This window comes from Chionomys nivalis, chromosome 16 (assembly GCF_950005125.1).
Source record: "Chionomys nivalis chromosome 16, mChiNiv1.1, whole genome shotgun sequence".
NCBI classification, from domain to species: domain Eukaryota; kingdom Metazoa; phylum Chordata; class Mammalia; order Rodentia; family Cricetidae; genus Chionomys; species Chionomys nivalis.
Window position 1 is genome coordinate 11645037 of NC_080101.1, and position 22111 is coordinate 11667147.

General features: G+C 42.0%; 1 protein-coding gene across 1 annotated transcript in view; it reads right to left on the bottom strand.

Moving 5' to 3' along the window:
• Rp1 (RP1 axonemal microtubule associated) overlaps positions 1-22111 on the bottom strand; it is a 137703-nt gene that overhangs the window by 4844 nt on the left and 110748 nt on the right. The window contains exons 20-22 of the mRNA XM_057790865.1: positions 16472-16604; positions 15703-15854; positions 13469-13623 (exon numbers count right to left, since the gene is read on the bottom strand). Coding sequence (XP_057646848.1) covers positions 13469-13623; positions 15703-15854; positions 16472-16604 — 440 coding nt within the window. The remainder of the gene's footprint in view (positions 1-13468; positions 13624-15702; positions 15855-16471; positions 16605-22111) is intronic.

Here is a 22111-nt window from a genome sequence, read left to right on the forward strand (position 1 = left end):
CATTAAATAGTAAGCTTTATTTAGCCTACTGTATGTGTTTTCAAGGTTAAGCCAAAAGTAAGTAATTAGTGAAAATACACTTAATTGATGATTCTCAAAACCTTAGAAATATGCTGAACATGACATTTAAAATGTTTAATAAAAAAGTTTTCTATGATAGACAGAACTACCCCCTCCTAGCAGGAACCATGACATCTCCAAAAAAGGCAGATGGGGCACCAGCTACTCCTGAATTGTAGTAATGCTAACCACTGGGCAAAGAACTTCCCTTTACCTCACCAGCTGCCAGGGCCCGACACAAACTGTGGATGCTTTTGGGTTGACTGCTGTACTTTGCCTTGTCAATGTACGGTCAGTTTTCTCAAGTTTCTTCTCCACAGAGACCTGGATCGGGCAGCCAAAGGCCATGGTACTCTTTGTGACAGTTGATGGTGTTATGTTATCCTCTGTGATAACTGGATACCCACCACTGCCCCCAGTGAAGCTATCAAGACCATAGAAACCTAAGGGCAACAATCTAAGGAGTAAGTCTCTGACAATTTTATGAATACATAGGGCACTTGCGTTATATTTCCAGCTATAAATTATCCTTCTCAGATTTCTGATGGTATTGGTGACTAGGCTAACTGTACTTTTGTCAGTTTAGTAACAGAAAGTATACCAGCTCCTCCCCCAAGGCTCCAGGTACCTTTTCTTCATCTGTAAAAATCAGGTCTCAGGCCTCACATTCCTAAAGCTACAAGGTTCCCAGCTGAGAGAGTCAGATTGCCTTGCTACCAGACCCTGGAAAGTGGTAAATTCACAGATGCTTTTAACCCAAATCATCTTTCTGTTCCCAAGCATGACTCAGTACAGATTACAAACAATGAGAATGCTAACATGTCTAAAACTTTTATCTCTGTTGATAAATTCAAAAAATTCTCCTAAGCCTCAGCAAATCGACTTGAATCTACTTTCTACATGTCAAATGGGCTCCAGACAATTATTTAGAAGTTTCTCTACCTGCCTACTTCTATTATAAGGGTGGCTCCCCAGTCTTGAGACTCACCTCCCCCAACTACCAGGGCTGTGGGCCTGGAAGTTTTGAATATATACTGTTTAGGGGGGAGCTCCATCCAAAGACCCCTCTCCCATCTCTCTCCAAACCCTGCTGCATCTCAGAAAACCCGACCAAATGATGAACCCTCCCCCATAAGTACTCAAGACCACTCCCACGGGTTATTTAAACTGTCCCCAGGAAAAAGACATGTGGTTTTCCAGTCTTCCTTTTCTGTCTCCTCTCTGGGGAGTTGAAAATCATCCAGGAGCATTTTTACCATTAAATCTGGGCCTTTTCTAATTCATTTTGATTGGTCTCATTTAGATTATTGCATTGGCAGAGAGGCTTGATAGGATATAGAAACTTCTCATCTGGAGGTCCCACTGAGGGGCTGACTTCCTCCCACAGGTCCAGGGCCATGTAGTGGGGAAATACCCTTCTCCCCTGCACCTGCTTTCTGTCAGACTAAGATCAGCTTTCAGCTGGTTAAGTTTTCCTTTCCAAGTCATTGCCTTAGAGGTCTAAGGCCTCCTGTGATTTTAGGGGTGTCCTGCCAAAGACATGACCGTGCCAGGCCTCTGACCTGTTACTGGGACAAGGACCTGCCTTGTCCCTTGATAACCACTATTTCAGAAGACGTTCTGTTCAAAGGACTATCCTACATCCCTTGTTTTTGGACCCAAAGCCTACCACAGCGGACACATTGTGCTAGGTTTCAGATCACAGCATGGACTTGTGAATGGGCGCCTGCAGTTAGAAGCCGCACCCCCAAGCACCCTTGGGCTGCCTTTTACAAAATCATTTTAAATTGGGGTTGACACCCTGTGTCCTAAATGCCTAAACAACTTTGCCGGTAAGTGGACAGGACTCCCATAAGCCCACAGTTTCTGGGTACTGGGCTCTCACCCTTCCATCCTTAGTCAGCCTCTCACAGCACTGATCTTGCTGGCGGGGGTAACGGCACCTCCAGACTCCTGTCTATCTGGGAATTGGGACCCTAAAAATTCTGCCCTGATCACACTGCCAGAGTCATTGGTTCCTCCCCCAATGACCCTGAAACTCTGCCTACACAAATCCCTTCTATGGCACCACATGTTCCATTCAGTGGTCAACATTTTTCTCATTTCTTCCACTATCCACTCCCCCCACCCCCAAGACAAATGTCAAAGGTCGAGGGCCAACTTCCTATTCCTTACCCACCTTCCATTCATCTCCTTCCTCCCACCCCTCCCTGCCCTTCTGTGCTACACCCCACCTCCTGGTCACCCCCTACGCTTGGCACTGCTACCCTCAGCTCCCTTCTTCTCTCACTGTTGGCTGTGTGTTGGCATCTCTGCCTTCCTGTCTCTCTCATTCCTGGCATGTGATCTGGTCACACTGGGATTCTTCCTGCAATGGATCCGTTCCTCTGCTCTCCCACTCTGAGCTGCATAGGTGCTCTTTCCGTGTGTTTCTGTTTTCCTTTACACATCTGCTGATTTGACCCTCAATAGGACACCCGTGTGCCCCCTGGCTCCTGCAGCCTTCCCCAGGATTTTTAAGTTGGTCAGCTGACATGGTTTCCTGGGAAGAGCTTTGCTCTTCTGTCAAATTATATGCGGGAATAATGTGGCCACAGTGTCCTTGTTTATGCCTGGGTTTGTGGGTGTGCTTGTTTTAAAGTTAAACCTGTAATTAAAATACTCTGAAAACCATCATGGAATCTGCAAATACCTTAGAACACACGTTAACAGGCACCCTTTTGACTAAGGTCAGAGACAGAGGCCATATAATTCCAGCCCTGTCCTAAAAACAAGGTTATAAAGGATAAGGTTTAAAACAATGCTAATTTACAGAGGTACTACTGCTGCGCCTCTACATTCACCCACATTCATGTACAGAGACGAACTTTGCTGGCACCAGATTTTGTAACCAAAGAGTGAACTCCTTACTGTTATTGATGTAAAACTCTAAATTGTTTATAATGTTAAAATTTGGTTCTGTCTTCTACAGATTAGGATTATACTCTACGTCTCAGGACCACACCTAAAAATTAGAGACTACAATACTCCCTCTAATCTTCTTACCTTTACTAACATAGGTAAACTGTAACTGATTGGGTGAACGCTAGTCCAAATTTAACATATCTGTCTAATTTAGATATGCCTTACAGGTAATGGTACCCTGATCCTTAAGCACCTTTACAGATCTGAGAGTTGGGAATGTAACAATAAAGCTGATGATAGACACGCCAGCTCCTGCGGTATCCTGTAGCTCCTCTAAGAAGATGGATTGGCCGCAGAAGGACTTGCACCTGGAGGCTTTCTTTAAAGTGACACTCAGCCACACAGCAAAAAAAAAGCTGCTTTTCACTTTATCAACTGCCTGGACCCTGCTTAGACTGGAAGAACGGACACTGGGGGAATCGATTGTCCCATCATGCCAAGACAGGTAGACAGATCCCTCTCCCAGCAGGAAAATCTGAAAGGTTTCCTGGACTTAGCAGCTAAAGGCAAGTACTGCTTTTGAGTCTTGTGTTCGTCAAAGACCATGGAGAAACTTGGGATTGCGTGAGTAGCTGGAAAAACTGTCTCACTTCCGTTCATTTATTTAGTCCTCTCAGCTCTGTCTGAGGGTGATTAATGCCTACGGTACTGTTGCTCAGTAGTTTATTAGTTAAGCTTCCTGCTAAAAGTACAGGCAGGTGTGCCTCTTTCACAGGCTTCATAGTCCAGGATTAACAGGTTTCAGACATAACTTCAGAGGCTCAAAATTTTAAATTTTCCTATCATTGTCTTCTAAAATGTTCATGACTTTGAACCTAAAATCATAACCTTTTTCTATGATACCAAGATATAAATCTATTCCAGTTCTTTTGCAGACACCTGAAGGTTCCTGTACAGGTTCACCCCTACTGCCAGACTCATGCCAAGACCAACCTGCAGTGGGTTCTCCAGATAACACCAGCACCTACACCGGCTTCTGGGACTTCACCATTGATGCCACATCTCTATGCTTAAGCAGACATCTATTCAGTATACTTGATCGGTCCAGTAACAAGGACCCTCCACCCTCTGTTTTTCCAAGATGTTGCCATGAAGGGCCTCTCTTCTCTTCTTCCTGGCACATTCATCTTTGTCACTACAACTAAGACAGGTGTTAAAATTCTATTTTTCTCCTAGCAACCTGCCTTCTCAGCTTTCTCAAGGACCAGATGCCTGAGTTCTCCAGGATGGCAGTTAACTGGATGCCTCTCCACCCACACTTCCTGCTGTGCACAAGCCAACCAACTCCCAACTCCCTCCTCCCCCATGTTGCCCCATAGCCACAGGAAGCAGTCAGAAATGAACCAACATCCATACACCCAAAGAATATGGAATGTTCTGCTGGAAACTTTACTCCAGCCCCTGGCATCCATCTACCCAAAGAGTCTGCAATGTTTGGGTCAAAGTTTCATCACAAGCTCCCTCTCCCATGTCTCTCCAAACCCTGCAGCATCTCAGAAAGCCTACCAAATGAGGAACCCTAACCCAGAGATGTTAAGACCACTCCCACAGGGTATTTAAACTGCCTCCCTCCCCCAGAAAACAGACATGTGGGTCTTAATTTTCTGCCTCCTCTCTGGAGTATTGGAAAACCATCTGGGAGCATAGTATCCATTAAAATTTGGCGTTTTCTAATTCTTTTTTGATTTGGTCTGATTTGGATTGTTGCATCAGCAGAGAGGTTTATTGTGGTGCAGAAACATTTCATATACCTTAGATGAAAAATTTCCCCTAAACTCCTCAATTTTACCTTTTCTAATATATATCTGTTCCAGCAGATTTCCAATCAATTAAAGACTGAAAACTGCTCTAAATTAGCCAGCCCCAGGTGTTTCAAACAAGCCTGAGTAGAGACTGCATCCTAGATTACCCCAGAGCTACTACCTCTGGTGGTCAAGTTTCACAAAATACTCCAAAGTGCCCTGCACTTCCTTAGCCCCAGATGGTCCCACAGAGCCCACAACTAGTGAAACACCCTGCTCTTCCTGGCATTGTTCAGAATTCCAACTTTTGTGTGTCTCCAATAACAATGTCAACAGAAATTAGTCTTAGAAAAGACTACATCACCCTTCATTATTTATGTATTATCATTAAAAGGTGGGATGTTAGGTCTCAAACCCAGGAAATGGCTAGCGGAGGTGCCCATTAACATATCGAAACAGTCTCTGGTCACCATGTTTTCCCACCGTCTGTAAGTTTCTACCTGTTACAGGGCCCTCCTGGTGGGCATACTTTGTCATCTACCCTGAAGTCTCCAGCCTGGGTATTGGGCTGGACTCGGCTACCCCCAGCTTCTCTGGCCCTTATATAATGCAATCATTTTGGATATGCCAGTCTCTTGGCCCAGGCCATACCTCTTAGTTGGCAGCTCCTCTCTCCTCCCAACACCTCACATGACCCAGCTCAGACACATGTTCACCCTGGACTCTCCCAGATGTCTCTGCCTCTGGCTACGCTCTCCCTTTTATCTATAATAAACCTTCTCCTTCACCATACCTAGAAGCAATCATGTCCTTCCTTATTTCTCTTTTTTGCTCACTCATAGTTGGGGTTATATTGTAGCTACAGCCTGTAGAATAAAGTGTCCCTTAGCTGGGCTTCTCAGACTCTATCACCATCTTCCAGTGGTAGACACTGCTGAAGCACCGAGCCAAACTGAAACCCTGAGAAATGTGACCCACTCACTGCCTGAGGGGAACTTTTCACAGAAAAATTAAACTTCACCATTTAAATCTCTGCTCTGTAGCAATCTGTCTTGCTATCACATGCTTTGATGTAAAATCTTTTCCTTGATGTCTGAATTATATTACCTTAAACACATTGAAGATATAACTACTTTGCAGAATAAGCATTAGGTAAAAGTGCATGCTAGCAGTTCCCCCAAATCAACCAAAGTTCTGTGTCACAAGTTCCCTGTTGGAAAAACACATCAAACCTGGACTGACCTGGAGAAGAAGGTCAATTTTCAGTGGCAGGATCCTAAGGGAAAGTATCAGGTTATCAGAAATAAAGAAGAAAGAGAAGTTGGTCTCAGGAGGTTTTTCACAAGCTCTATCTTATGCCAAGCAAGCTTATTAAGAATCACAGCAACTTGTATAAAGTTTTCAGGGGGGAAAATGGAACAAACTCAACAGAAAACTGTCATACAATGAGAAAAAATAAGCTTGAAGCCAATCAAACAATGTTTTACGAAGAGAACACAGGGTATCACATGTGTCACAGGCAGGGCACTGATCATCTTAATCTTATAGGGGGAAAGAGTTGGTGTCTCAGGATCCAAACCTGCAGCTCCCCCAAGACCCTAGCCCCAGACCATTACTGGCTCAGGCAAACAGACTCATGATTTTAGACAAGGAACTAAATTTTCCCAAAACCAGGGCCTCGGAAAAGTCTTAGATCAGCCTGTATCCCAACACTAGGCTCAGAAAATCAACTTTACTATTTGTGCCCTGTTGGAGCTTAGATTTGCCCACTAAATTTTCTGCCCCATTCATAGAACTATTGTCAAGCTGAAATGAAGAAGCCATTAGAAAAACTTTATGTGCTACTGTGGTACAGAATTTTCATTATTCTATCCCCCCAAAATAGTTACTGCTACTGTTTTCGAAGGTTCATCCATACTTCGTACCCAAATGTCTGTTCAATCAAGGCCTAAAGAAGGTCTCATCTTTGTGCCAGACAACTTGATAAATGCTGGGACCATAAGAGCAGCAAAAAATACGGATTCTGACCTGAATCTCACAGTATCAAAGAAATATAAAAATAATGTGAATGACAAAATAGGGTAAATGTTTTAGAAAATACAACAGAAATATCTAGATTCCTTTTCTCCTTTCAGTAAAGAAAATAACCAACTATGAATGGCATGAATGAAAAGGCACAAAAAAGGGCAAAAATATTTCAACCAAGAGGCAGCACTTACTGAAGGATGAACAGAACAATATGCAAAAGAGGAACTTTTAAGTAGAAGAAAAAATGAAAAGTATTTTAGGTTTTTTTTTCTCTATTGTCATGACAGAACACCACTATGGTATTATTTTGTTTGTGCTTTAACAAATAAAGCTTGCCTGAAGATCAGAGTGCAGAGCTAGTCACAGTAATTAATTATAGAGGCCAGGCAGTGGTGGTACACATCTTTAATCTTAGCATTTGGAAGACAAAGGCATACAGATCTCTGTGAGTTCATGACCACCCTCCACCCCCAGCCGCTATATGAGATTGAATCAGTCTGAAAGAGAGACAAAGTCAAGCAATAGTGGCTCACAACTTTAATCCCAGTAGTAGGGAGGTGGGGATGGGAAGGGATATGACTAAGTGGAGAGATGAATAAAAGACGGGAGGAGACAGCAGCTCAGGATTCAATCTGGGGGTTGGTGGAGGCAGCACTGAGTCTGAGGACTTGTAGACACAGGATACCCCATTCGATCTGAGGATTTCATAGAGGTAAGAACTAGTGGCTGGCTGTTCTGCTTCTCTGATCTTTCAGTTTTCACCCCTAATATCCAACTCTGAGTTTTTATTATTATAACCAATTAGAAATTGCAATACATCTGGTGTTCACCTTTAGGGCACAAATTAATGAAAAAGCCACTTGCCCGTGGTTTTGCAGTCACTGGCACAGTCTGGAACTACATATGGCCAGATGGCCAGAGTCTGGGCCCCACCAGCTAGATTTTCCTTTCCTATTTTCTACAAGTCCTCTAAATTGATCTGAATTTTTCTGTTATGGTCTCTCTGCAGCAAGCTCCACAGGCATTTGGGCTCCAAATGTCACAGGAGTTTACCACTTATGCAACTGGCTGGCTCTTTGGCTTCTCTTCTTTAGGTGGGTTGTGGGCTTTCCTTGGACCCCTTCTCAAGCTGCTGCCAACTACTAGCTGCCTTGCAACCCTCTCCGGCTTCTACTGATCTGTGCAATAGTAGTCAGCCTCACATCTTAATCGCCATCATCAACAGATTTGGTGAGACAATTGGGAATTCTTAAAGGGAGGAGTTAGTTCAAAGAGAGTTTTTTCCCATGTTAAAAACTGGAAACAATTCCTACGGAGAGAGTTAGGTCTCTGTATATTACGTGGTTAATGGTTTAAAATGGAAAAATTAAATGAAGGGATAATCAGTTTAGCCAGGATTGACATAATATTAAGTACCGTGTTGATAATCATTATTGTCGATTTGATAATTCTTGGATTAGCTCTTAAAATGTTGTTTGATAAGAGTGCCAAGACACAGACCTTAGAAAAACAGATCATAAAGATATTTACATCTAAACAGAGGAATTTAAAGGAGACCTAATTTTAACATTGCATTATAAGGTCAAAGAGGAGCAACCTATGGTCTTCAAACAACCAAGCTTATTATATGCAGTACCTTACAGGAACTGCAAAGTGACAGATATCCCAAAGGCTGGTTAAGCACTCACTGGAATCCTGTGGGAATATTAGATTTAAAGAGATTCAAGGAGGTGATAGTCTCATATGGCATGCATTCACCTATTGTGAAGCAGATGTTAAACTCGTGGTCAAGTTGTAATAGAATTATCCATCGAGACTGGAGAGATTTGGTTACAGCAGTGTTGGAGCCTGGTCCTCAGTTACACTGAAGTACCTGGTGGAAAGAGGATACTAAGACAATTAAACAATTAAGTAGGGCTAGAGGTGGGGAAACCTCCTGATACAAATTTCTGGTAGAGTAAGATTATGCTAATGTACAAAGGCAATATCTATATGATGACCACACTCTAGATTTATGTCATGCAGCAGCTTTGAATGCTTGGGACAGAACTGGAGAAATAAAAAAGAAAATTGAGTCATTTACTAAAGTCAAATAAGGTCCAAATTTCGAACCCATGGATTTCTTACAAAGATTGACTTCAGAAGTAATTAGAATGATACAACATTCACAAGCTACACAAATAATAATTGAATTTCTGGCTTTTGAAAATGCCAATTCTCAATGAAAAAGGATAATTAGGGCTTTAAAGGCAAGATCATCACCCTTGGATGAATGGATATCAGGTACAACCAATATTAAATCTCATGGACCATGATGATGCTTGGATAGGAGAGGTAATTTCCAAAGGTCTGAAGAAAAATTAAACTGTCAAGTGATTCAATTGTGGTAAACAATGTCCCCTAAACACAGAGAGATGCTGGAACTTTACTTGGTAAGCCACAGCCTCATGGTGATACACAGATTAATGGAGATGAGTTAATTTAAGATATGAGTTAAGCAGAAATACAATTAAGCTATTGGCCAAACAGTATTGCAAATAATATGAGTTTTGTGTTATTATTTTGGGGCTGAGCAGCCAGGAACAAACAAACAGCCTCTTACTATAGGCAGGAAGCTGTAAAATTCTAATCTTACAAAATCTACTATCATCTAAACTATTAAAGATATTTAATACATGCAATTTAATGCTTAGCCACTTTATAGTGAATTTTTAATGTTCTCAGAACTATGCTCATAGTCACGCTAAGTACAAAAGTAATTCAGTTAATGACAAGATTTAGCCTTCTACATGTATTTCCAGGGTAAAGCCTAAAGCAAATAACTGGAGAAAGTAAAGTTTGTTTAAAATCAGGTGCACTTAATAGATAACAGTCCTCAGACTCTTCAGCGATTTGCTGGATATGGCATGTAAAAGGTTTATGAAAAGCTTCCCATGATAGACACAAATGCCAGCTCCTAGAGGTGACCCTACGTTCTCCAAAGAAGCCAACGGGGCACAGACAACACCTGGACTGTGGTACACTAACCACTGGGAAAAGAACTGCCCATGTCTCGCCTGCTGCCAGGGTCCTGCCCAGTGGTTGCCCTATTCCACCTGGCCAACATAGGTCAGTTCCCAAAGTCTGTTCTCTACAGGAAAATCTTTGAGATCTTCCAGGTCTGTCAGTCAAAGGCCAGTGTTGCTCTGTGTGGCAGCTGATGATTAAATGCTCTCCTATGTGACAGCTGAAGACCTGTGACCTTTGCCCCCAACTAAGCCATGAAGACCATGGGAGCCTAAGATAATCACCAGATATTGGTAAGTCTCTAGCGTTTTAATTGCTGTATAGACCATATGGTTTGTACTTCCTGCTTTAATTTATCCTTTTCCAATCTCTGATGTGTTGACAACTAGGTGTTGACAGCTGTAGTTCTGTCACCTTAACAACAGTTAGCATACTAGCTCCTCCCCCAGAGCGAGAGCTGCTGTCTCTTCTCATGTAGCAGTCAGGCCTCAGGCTTCACTTTCCTAGGTCTCCAGCTGAGGAAGACAGTTTTCCTTGCTACCAGACTCTGAAAGGGATAAATTCCAAGATGCTTTTGACCCCAAATCATTTGGGGTTTTTTGGATTCCCAAGCTGTTACCATAACCAAAGGCAGGAGTCTACTGCTCTTTCTACCATGTGAGCTTCAGGACAAATTACAAACTGTGATAATGCTAATGTATCTAAAACATTTATCTCTTCGTAAAATTAAAAAATTTCATGTGAGCTTCAGGGAGACATGGATCCACCTCTCTCACAGGTCAAAAGGGCTCCTAATGAGTATGCCTGTCAACCAATATCCTTAGTTTCCCCTCTACTGCCTATTCCTGAGGGTAGGATCCTCTCTCAGACACACTATCCCTATCTCTCTCTGGTCTTGGGATTCCCCTCTCTCAACTACCAGGACCATGAGCTTGGAATTTTAAAGTATACACCCAAGATAAAAAAACGTTTCCCTTACTCACCTTAATTTTCCCTTCTATCTCTAGCCTATATCTGCCCCAACAAATTTCTAATCAACTGAAGATTAGAAATGCCTGCAATGAGCTAGTCCTACATGTTTCTTGGAACATATGATTCCAAGGTGGTCTGCCTTGCCTAACCCCAGGGAGGTGCACATAACCTGGGAAGGTAGTGAAACAGAAGTCCCACAGCCTGTCCTTTGACCATCATTCCAACCTTTCTGATGCCTCCCACCAGACAATGATCCCCAATTTCAGCAGAAAGTAGCTATAGAGGAGATTATTCCACGCCTTTATCATCTACAAAAAACTGGAATATCAGGTCTCAGACTCAGGACAAATCTCAGTACCTGGGACCCCTTCCCAGGACTTCTCACTCCAACCCCTACTCTAAGCATCTCCCTCACAGGGGCTTCCACTTCCTTTTTCTCAGCCTGATGCCTATATAACCCAGCTATTTTGGCTAGACAGATCTCTTGGTCTCTTAGCCCAGACCATCTCTCTTGGTCGATGACCCTTCTCTTGTTCTGCCTCCCCCTGTCATGTCTCCTGGTCCAGTGTTGTCTGCTGGCTCAATTCAGCCCAGGCTTTTCTCTCCACCTGCTTTTTCTCTTATACTTACAATAAACATCTTAATAATAAAGTCATGTCCTCTCCTTTTCTTGTATTCTTTCATTCAGTATGCTTTTGATAGGGAACTGATTACTGGCATTGAAAACGATAGAAGAAATACTTGAGTCTATGCCTCCACCCCCACCCGAAAAATGAGCAAGATTCATCCCTGTGCCTCATTCTGTCATTTTCCCACCATCACCTCTTGTCACTGTCTCACCGAGGAATGGCTCAAAATGACAAAGAAGAGCATGGAAATATGTGGCAGCCAAACGCTTGCTCAGAATAGCAAGGGATGATTAACACTGGCCTCTTCCAGAGAAAAGTCAGTAAAGTCAAATGATTGCTCACTATCTCCTGATAAGTTTTATTATTCTTTTCTTCTATAAAAAGTGTTTTACATTTCTGTACTTTATCAAAATGTCTACATCATTTTTTAATCTATGTTGTTCATCACCTCCCTTTATTTCCAGAAAGAAGAAAGGAAATGATTTGTCCATAGGTTAATTATTTTAAAAATGAGCAGATTCATTTTAAAAAAAAACTTTTAATGAGACACCTGAAGTTGTTTCCAAGATAGAGAATTCACATAAATATTATGTGACCTCTAAGGGTTCCCAGCTTGGTATTCCATAGTGTTCACTCTCTCCTCTGTTTCAACCTCTTCTTTAGTTATTTTTCGGAAAAATTGACTAAACCCCCACTTCATACAAGAAACCATGTTGGAAATTAAAATGAAATGCATGAGGGTGTGTTCTTAAGAAGCTTATCATCTATCACCCAAGAAAAACACTTCCACAATGACAGTGATATTATGAATACATTCTGAACGGAGTGCTAAGAAAATCACTTGAGGATTTTATTGTTTTTGTTTTTTGTTTTTTGGAAACAGGGTTTCTCTGTAGCTTTGGAGCCCGTCCTGGAACTAGCTCTTGTAGACCAGGCTGGCCTCGAACTCACAGAGATCTGCCTGCCTCTGCCTCCCAAGTGCTGGGATTAAAGGTGTGCACCAACACCAGCTGGCCTGCACTTGAGGATTTTAAAGAGAGTAAATATGAGTTCACTCCTGGTGAGAAACCAGGGAAAGTTTCATAGATGGACAGCTGCTTGTCTTGCACATGGAAAGATGAAGATTTCAACCAATAAGAGGGAATAAAATCAGCTACGGCACATGAAGTCTTGAGAAATGAGCAGTGTCCAGGAGAATGCTGAAGGAAGGGTGCAAACTGCACTTTACTGATAAGAATTTTAAAACTAGGAAGTCAGTGGCCAAGGATGTTTGGTTCACTTGAAACTCGTTACTACAGCCCCTGTACACAGGAGCAGTCTGGAAGAAAGATCTTCCTAGCAAATGGACGTATACCAAAAGAAGGGTGCAGGGTCACCGGGGCTGTTCCAGGGTCCTTTCGTGTACTGTACACCGCAGGACTGAGTCTATGGCTTATTTGTAAGTTCACTAATTTAGAAAATACTTTCTGAGCATCCATGATGTTTTGTTTGTCCTATGAACAAGACTTTGATTATGATTTCCTGAGAGCACAGACATTTCCTGTGGTTTTCTTGGAAGGACCTCCAGAAGTTGCAAAGCCAATAAGCAAGGAAAATATTTAGTGAATCACAACAGTGATGCATGCCTTTGGGTTTCCCAATGCCTTCGTTTCGCCTGTCTTAGCTGCATTTCTGCTGATAATCTATTAAGGAAGCTCAGGACGTATTCAGAATTCCTAGATGGGGCTATGAATATAGCCAGGAAGCGAGGAGCGAGGACTTGTTTCAGCACGAGCAAGAGCAACGCTAAATCCAATCTCCAGCACCAAAAAAAAAAAAAAAAAAGTCAAATCTGATCCACAAATTTCCCATACTGTGTCTACAATACTTTAATACTTTGAGGATCAATATAGAAGCTCCATTCCCTTCGATATTGGGCCTTTGCCTGTGACTGAAAAGCTGAACAATAATTAACATGTCATCTTTAAATCTGGGAGTTTTGAGGCAGAGAGTCTAGGCAAACATCTGAAGACACACACAGGCTCGGCCTCAGCAATTTCCTCCTGCAGAACATTAAGACCAGATTACCTTTCACAGGTGAAGACGGATTCTGACGCTGTGCCGGCCTCTTTGACGACGATCTTCTCACAGTACAAGCCCTGGGATGCGTCTCTGGCCTCGCAGCGCAACAGCACCCTCTGCAGGTTTCCAAGAGACACTGCTTCTATTTGAAATGCCTGGATCTGGTGGAGGAAAAACCCCAGGGAAATAACTAGAGTCCGGCAAATGATAGACACTGGCAATGTGAGTGGCCTGAGGCCGTCAGCCGTGGCCCAGTGCTTGAAGAGAGAAAACGTTACTGCAGTTAACAGCAAAATGGGCAATAAAGAAAGGAAACATAAGCAAATCGCTATGTACTAAATATATTTCTGACAGTTTTCTCTTTTCCACTTTATTTTCTGCCTTGGACTTTCAGATTTGAAAGAAAACACAACAAAAGGGCCTGTAGCTGCCCACCCTGAGAGGTGGTTGCTCAGGAAGCAGCTGGCAGCATGTTAAATGTTGACACCTGCTAAGGCAAGGGGGACAACTTGCTTTTCTCACTTTCTTTTCCCCCTTTCCTCAGCAATACCTCCACACACCTTCTCTGTCAATGGAAATCGAGTGTGTCCTGGGGTTCCTTCTGACAGTGTACCCAGTAACCTTAATTCCTAAATAGAATCAATGTATCGCATCCAGAATACATTGACTTTTTTTTTCTTTTTTTTTTGATGCAGGACCTTGCTGGTTAGAATAAAAAAGACTCCCCCCAAAGGCCATTGTTAAGGGCTGCTGGTTTATCTGAGGAACCGGTCATGAATTTAGTTAAATTTGACAAGCATTCAGAAAAGACAGTTGTCTGTTAGCTACTGTTACTCTACTTCCTGGTTTATAAAAAAAAATGTGAATTTAGAATTGCCTGTGTTGCCTTCCAGGGCGAGGCAGACTTAGCTGTGGTCCACAGGGTCACTAAGTTAAGGTTCAGCTTGGTCACTGCAATGACACTCCCAAGTCTGAGTTGTTGGCTGGTCCTGGTAGAAAGCTTTTCTTGGTTCAGCCTATCTAACGCTGCAGCTAGTTCAGTAGATATGAATCATCCTGTGTGTGCTATAGTAAACCTCTTGCTTTGTCCAGGACACCTTTCAAGGGGACATTCAGTAAAAAGTGTCACATATGACAGCAGAGCCCCCTGGCTTCTTAACCCTTTTGGCAAGGCTGTGATATACCACGAATTAAAGAAAAAAAAATTTAATGCATAAACTCTGCAATGCACCATTTGCCTCTGATTCTAGACTTTTAATGATGCCTTTAAGCTTATCCTTTGACTCAATTTTATTTGGCCTGCAACTGTACCTCCTGTTCTAGTTCAGTTTTCCCACAGTGCACTGGCCCCACTCTGGAGGAAAGGCCGTCTGTGACCGTGAACTGAAGATCAGCCACCAACGAATTCAGGGGACAATGTCACTGAGCACTTGGAGTAAAATTAATGGTGTAATATTTAAGCTCCTTTTTCACACGTGAAAGCAAACACTGGGCATGGCATTTGTGGTCTCATCCAATCATAACTCTTTCCTGTTCATTGCAATGGACACTCTTCTATTACATTCATGAGTAAAAGGCCCAGGTGAGTTTTATTTTTTCTGATGTTTAAGAATTCACAAGTCAAACACACGCGTCTGAGAACAGCACTATCAAACAGTTCAAGGTGCCCTTTTCTTAGGAATACATCTTTGGGTAACTCCCCACCTCAATCCTACACTTCCAAGTAGTGCCTTCTTCCCAAATACACCCAAAAAGTGTCAGAAATTGAGAGGTTCACAGACATTCATAGAGAACTCCCAATACTCAATTACACAGTTTTATACAAGACAAAAGGGTCTAACATGGGGCTTGATTTCATTCCAATTATCTTAAAGGGAGGCCCCTGCGGCAGTGCATGAAATGAGTTACAAGCCCTGTGGTCTGACCAGGAACAAGGCTGTGAGTCCATTAGGAAAATGTCCATGCATATTCTCCTTCAAATCTTTTCAACTCAGTTTGTTCCTTTTCTTATACTACTAATTCACTGTATTTTCTTTCTTCTATTGTTCACTACACATTTAACACATTCCATCAATCTTTAATGAACAACCTCAAAAAAGCTTTGAAGATGAGCAAAAACAAGACCCTTAAAGGAAGTCAAGTCGCAACACTTGAATTAAAGTTCGGCTGAAGACTGCCAAGCACCCTTCACTTTCTAACGTTCACAGGGCCACAGCAGAGAGAGCTTGGCATGAACTCACCTCTCCTCTCTGAAAGCGCACTGGTATGTTGGATCTGTGGAGCAGTCGAAGACCCGAGTCCCCCCTTTCCCCGTAGAGACAGAGGGAGACTTCAGACTCTGTTGCCTCTTGTTTCACCTGCCCAGTGTACACATCAACGTGGTATCTCACCACTGCCAAAGCAATGGGGAGAGAAATCCAGAAGAAATAGATTACCTCAGAATTCAAGCAAACAGAGTCTAAATCTACAGGTTCTCAGGCAGTAACTAGAAAAACTTACATAACAAATCTGCTGTCTATATTTTTTTTCCTATTGAAAAACCTTTGACCCTTGGATTTTAATTTTCATTCTAAATAGACATTTTTTTCAAATGGAGAAACAGGCTGGTATACAAATGGTACAGGAAGGCATTTCATCATTAGCAGTGACTGGGACCTGCTTTCATAAGTGATGCTTAATGTTGAAATGATGTCAGACTGTTGTGAGGAAATAGACCAAGACTGTCGTGATGGGTGAGAGGCCAGCTGCTCTGGGAAAGCCAAACAAGGCACAAGCATGGAGTTCTTTATCTTCACAGCCTAAGCTTTTCTGACTACAGCTGGACCATAAGAACCATTTGAGAGTTATTTAATTCCTTATCTACCAGTGACTGAGGTGGTGCTTCTTAATGAGAAGCTAGAATCTGAGAAGCAGAGAAAATATTCTCCAAATGCATAGTGCAGAAGCAAATTCAAGCTCCTACAATACAGTCAACTCATGAACATAGGCTACCAAATATTAATAACACACATGGAAAAACCGGTTCTCCTTCTTTCATTACAGGAAGCTCACAGACAATGTCCCCATCTGTCTGATTCCGAGAGAGCCACACATTCGCAACAAAATTTAGGGTCTTCTTGCTCTTCATATGTTCCATTGTCACCTGGGTTAAAAGAAACAATGGTCAAATGGAGTGATTTATAATTTTTCATCAGTCGCTACATACAAAACACAAAGGGGTTGTTCAATATGGTCACTGTGGTGACAGTGGAATGGATGTTAGCAGGGGTTTTCTAGGAGCATTGATCAGATCTTTACTTGAGAGATATTTTGCTAAATGGCTTATTTTCACCTTCAAAAAAATCTTTTAACCCTCACTAAACAGGTTGGTAAATTTCTGACAATTTTATCCCCAAGAAAACAGAAACTTGGACATTTGAAAAGGACTCTGTACAACTGAAGGATCTCAATTCTGCCTGTGGCAGTGACCAAAAAAGTAAACTACTGGTGAAACTCAAAAGGAGAATCTTTTCATGTTAATCACTAAAGCAAGGCACACAATGGAGTGTTTTAAGGTTTCTCATGTCCTACAAGGGCACTTGAGCACATTCAAGCTTGTAGCGAAGCCCAAAAACTGCCTGCTCATCCTAGCATGTCTTCAGGGTCCTTCCTACCCAGTAGCAGATTATCAGAAGCCTTGCTCCTTTGGGCTATTTCCCCATGTCATTGTCTTCATATCTCAGTAACCAGCACAAGTCTTCCAGAAGGAGCTTCACAAAGACAAAAGTCTTTCCCATTACACAAGGGATGAAATGCCCACGAGTTTATGTGGGTGTTCTTAGCTATGGGGCTCGCAATCCATTGTCTTAGCAACATACTGAGTTGCTTGGTGATTTTCATTATATCCCCTTGACCACCCAGTCCTGGTACTGGAAAACTCATTTGATGACAAGAGATGGCCATTTGAGACTCTGTCACTCCCATTATTAAGAGACCTCATTACGGTCATCTTCATATATTTTAGGATTTCCCACAGCACTATGTTTCCTTACCATCCCTCAAATGCCCCTCAATTCTAGCTGTCTCTCCCTATATTCTCTTCCTCAATCCTTTGTCCCTTCTCCTTACCAATCTGATTCTCCAGTTCACATCTCATCTCATGCATAGTCCATCTGTAAAATCCATTCTATTTCTCCCTCCCAGGGATACTCCTGTAAGCTCCTAATCCAAAGGCAATCTATAGATTCAATGCAATTCCCATCAAAATCCCAACAAAATTCTTCACAGACCTTGAGAGAAAAATAATCAACTTTATATAGAAAAACAAAAAACCCAGGATAGCCAAAAAATCCTATACAATAAAGGAACTTCCAGAGGCATTACCATCCCTGACTTCAAACTCTATTACAGAGCTACAGTAATGGAAACAGCTTGGTATTGGCATAAAAACAGAGATGTTGACCAATGGAATTGAATCGAAGACCCAGATATTAACCCACAAACCTATAAACATCTGATTTTCTACAAGGGAGCTAAAAGTATACAATGGAAGAAAGAAAGCATCTTCAACAAATGGTGCTGGCATAACTGGTTGTCAACCTGTAGAAGAATGAAAATAGATCCATATCTATCACTATGCACAAAACACAAGTCCAAATGAAGAACTAACTTTAAATATAAAATCAAATGCACACCAACACATCTGATGAACATTTGAAGTGTGGAAGATTCGCTACAAGATCTGATTCTGGGCAGGGAGAGCAGGGCCAAGGTCAGGAATTAACATTTTCTTTCTGGCGTCAGAAAATGAAAAGGTCATAAGCCTTTAACCACTCTTGAGGAACACTCTAAGTGTCCTAGCAAATCAGACGCAATGTCAGCCCTGATATTTCCTCCTGCGCCTCCTGCTACTCACATTAGTTACAAGCACTGGGAAGGGATCAGAGACAGAGGGCAGCTCTCTCAGATGCACAAATTTATCTTTGCTTCAAATGAGCTAGCTCATCCTTGCGAGTGTGTCTATAAATTGTTGGCATCTTCTGAGATTAAACATTGGACTAACGATTTTCAGAAAAGAAACTGGATTTCCTGCTGCTCCCTGAGCCAAAAGCTATTTTCTCTTGCTGTGGTTCAGTACCTGATCTTCTCTTTCAATAGTTCTTCCTAGAACTCTGAGGTGAGGAAGTCATTGAAAATGAAGGGAAATGGAAATACTTATTAAATAACTCAGTTAAATCTAAAGGTTTCCTGGGGTTTTCACCAATGACGCTATCATTTCATGTAGTGTAAGTGTTAACGAATTCACCAAACATACAACCAAAAGGCTCCGAGCTCAAGAGTATAGGAAGGATTCCAGAGATTTCATCCTATTCAAGTCCCTTTATGCGATCACTGTTGAGCAGAGGCAACCAACAAGTGGAGGAAGGGGCTCTGGGCCAATCTGGCCTCTTGAACTATAAATGAGCTACACATTCCAGAATGTTCCTTCACCTGTTGATTATACATGGTCATGCCTCAGCCATGAAATTCCAAGCAAGACTCTATGACTTCCCTTTAATTAACATGAACTTACAAAGTATTTCACAAGTTTTATAAATATTTCCTAAGTAAACAATATACGTTTTATCATGTTTTGTTAATTTTCACAAATGTCTTCCCAACATTTGATAAGCGCTATTCTAGGTTTGGGATCTCTGGCATAGTTACTATTCTGTTACTCACTTTCCAATAGCGGTCAGACGGCAAACAATACAAAGATATTAGATAAGAACTGTGTTACATAGAAAAGAAAGGATAAGAACTGTGTTACATAGAAAAGAAAAGGGCTGATATAAAGGAAAGCCCCTGGCTGCTCACTCTTGCATGTGAGGCAAAGGGAAGTCTGTGGTACCCAACCAGTGAGCTTGGGCAGAGATGTCACAGAAGTAGCAAGGCCACCTGGGGATGGAGATGATGTGATCTTTTCTTCCTTCTTTCTTTCTCTTTCTCTTCTTTTTTTTTTTTTTCTAAAGATCATACCTGCTCTCTGAAGCTTGCTGGCTAACGTTTGGAGAAAGAAACAGAAGAGATATTATAGGAGACTTTCAGCAGACCGAAAATTCTAGAAATTGGAACCTGGACTAAAATGATGACAGTACAATGAAAAACATATATAAATTAGGGATACAGTCGGGCAGTGAGGTCGCTGGGATTCATGGGATTTGGGGACCATGAGAAGGAGCTAGCTCAGAGAATGGGTATAGTTCTGACTTGGAAGGTAGGTGGGTGGCAACACCGTCTGCTCACGCTAGCAAGCCTGGGGGAAGGAAGCAGGCTGTGGTCTGTGATGAAGAGTTCTGGTAGAGTTTTACTTAATCTTTTCCCGTGACGTGTAGAATTTGTGGGATAGGACTCAAGTAAAATTGTGCCGATCTTTAAGTTAGAGAAGCCTGAGAAAGTGACAAATTGTGAGAAACTAATCATCTTTTATGTCTTTAACTTCAACTCTGAAGTTTATAACTTGATCTGAAACAAAGTGAATTCAAGAGAAGAAAATATAAAAAAATCAAAGATTAAAAAGTAACCATCAATTATTTGATAATACTCACTAAAACGCATTTCAGTCTTTCTTTCCTCAACAGTCAGAGTTGATTTCTGCCTGACTATACTCAGTCATAGGCACCTTCTTTTGAGTCCAAGTTACTCAAAAGTTAAATTAGAATCAATTCAGTCACCTAGATTACTGCTCAATTATAACTGCATGGGCACTGACTGGCACAGTTGGTCAATGTGTAAAAGGAAGTCAGACCTCCAAAAATACCTTTAATATCTGTTGTCAAAGAGTAACAGTGCACCATGCCATAGACCACCAGAACACTGATAGCTCTCTATCACAGATCCCCCTAACACCTGGGTAGTCCTATGACACAGATGCTCTAGTACACTGATAGCTCTATGTCACAGATTCCCCTGGTACACTAATGGCCTTAAGACACAGACCCCCCTGGTACACCAGTGCTCCTATGACACAAATGGCAGTATGTCCCAGACCTTCTAGTACACTAATGGCCCTATGACATAGGTTTCCTAGCACACTGATGGCCCCATGATGTAGACCTCCTAGTACACTGATGGCCCTATACCATAGAACCCCTCATACACTGAATACCCTATGACATAGACCTCCTAGTACACTGATGGCCCTATACCATAGAACCCCTCATACACTGAATACCCTATGACATAGACCTCCTAGTACACTGATGGCCCTATACCATAGAACCCCTCATACACTGAATACCCTATGACATAGACCTCCTAGTACACTGATGGCCCTATACCATAGAACCCCTCATACACTGAATACCCTATGACATAGACCTCCTAGTACACTGATGGCCCTATACCATAGAACCCCTCATACACTGAATACCCTATGACATAGACTTCCTAGTACACTGATAGCCCTATACCATCTAACCCCTCATACACTGAATACCCTATGACATAGACCTCCTAGTACACTGATGGCCCTATACCATAGAACCCCTCATACACTGAATACCCTATGACATAGACTTCCTAGTACACTGATAGCCCTATATCATAGAACCCCTCATACACTGAATACCCTATGACATAGACTTCCTAGTACACTGATAGGCCTATACCAAAGAACCCCTCATACCCTGAATACCCTATGACATAGACCTCCTAGTACACTGATGGCCCTATACCATAGAACCCCTCATACACTGAATACCCTATGACATAGACTTCCTAGTACACTGATAGCCCTATACCATAGAACCCCTCATACACTGAATACCCTATGACATAGACTTCCTAGTACACTGATAGGCCTATACCAAAGAACCCCTCATACCCTGATGACCCTAGGACACTGATGGCCCTCAGCTGTCAGAATAGGTGGCTGCTTTTTAAAATTTAATTTTGATGTTTTACTGATTTTTAACTTGAAACATGAAGAAATTCAGCAAACACTTTCTAGACTCACTGACTTTCCCCAAACTGTAACGTGTTCTAAGTGAATTCATTGCTGATTACAAGATGCTATTGGCTGTAAGGAGTGCGTCGGTAACAGCTGGGGAAGGGACCCCATGGGACATGGTTAATGATAGCAGATGTTCATATTTCCTTAGTCCATTAGAGGCTGTCATGGATCATTATGGAAGCAAAACTTATCTTTTAATTCACAGATAATGTTTTCTCCTGACTTTCATGAGAATCACGATCTCATTATTCTATCTATATTAAAAGACCCAACACTTTGGCTTTTGTTGTAGCTCTGCTAAAGAGCCTCTGAGTGTGAACAAAACTGCAGAACCGAGGAAATACGTGCTGATGCCAGCTTCAGTGTCAAATGAGGGGAAGGAAAGGGGTGGACTTCTAGAAGTTGTTTTTCATCATAGTATGAGCTATTCACTTTCCTTTTAAAACAACAATGCAGAAAATAAGCAATATCTTTACAAGAAAATACCCAGCAATTGCTTCCTAAATGAGCAGAAAGGTCTAGGAATGCCCTCAGCAGAGACTGAAGCTCCATGGAAGAGTTTGCCCTGATGAATCATAGCCTCAAAGGCAACGGGTTTCACAAGACAGCACTGCCATTCTAAATCACTTTGTTTCTTAGAAACCTTAAATTTCTGGATTGCTTTAAGAAGAATGGTC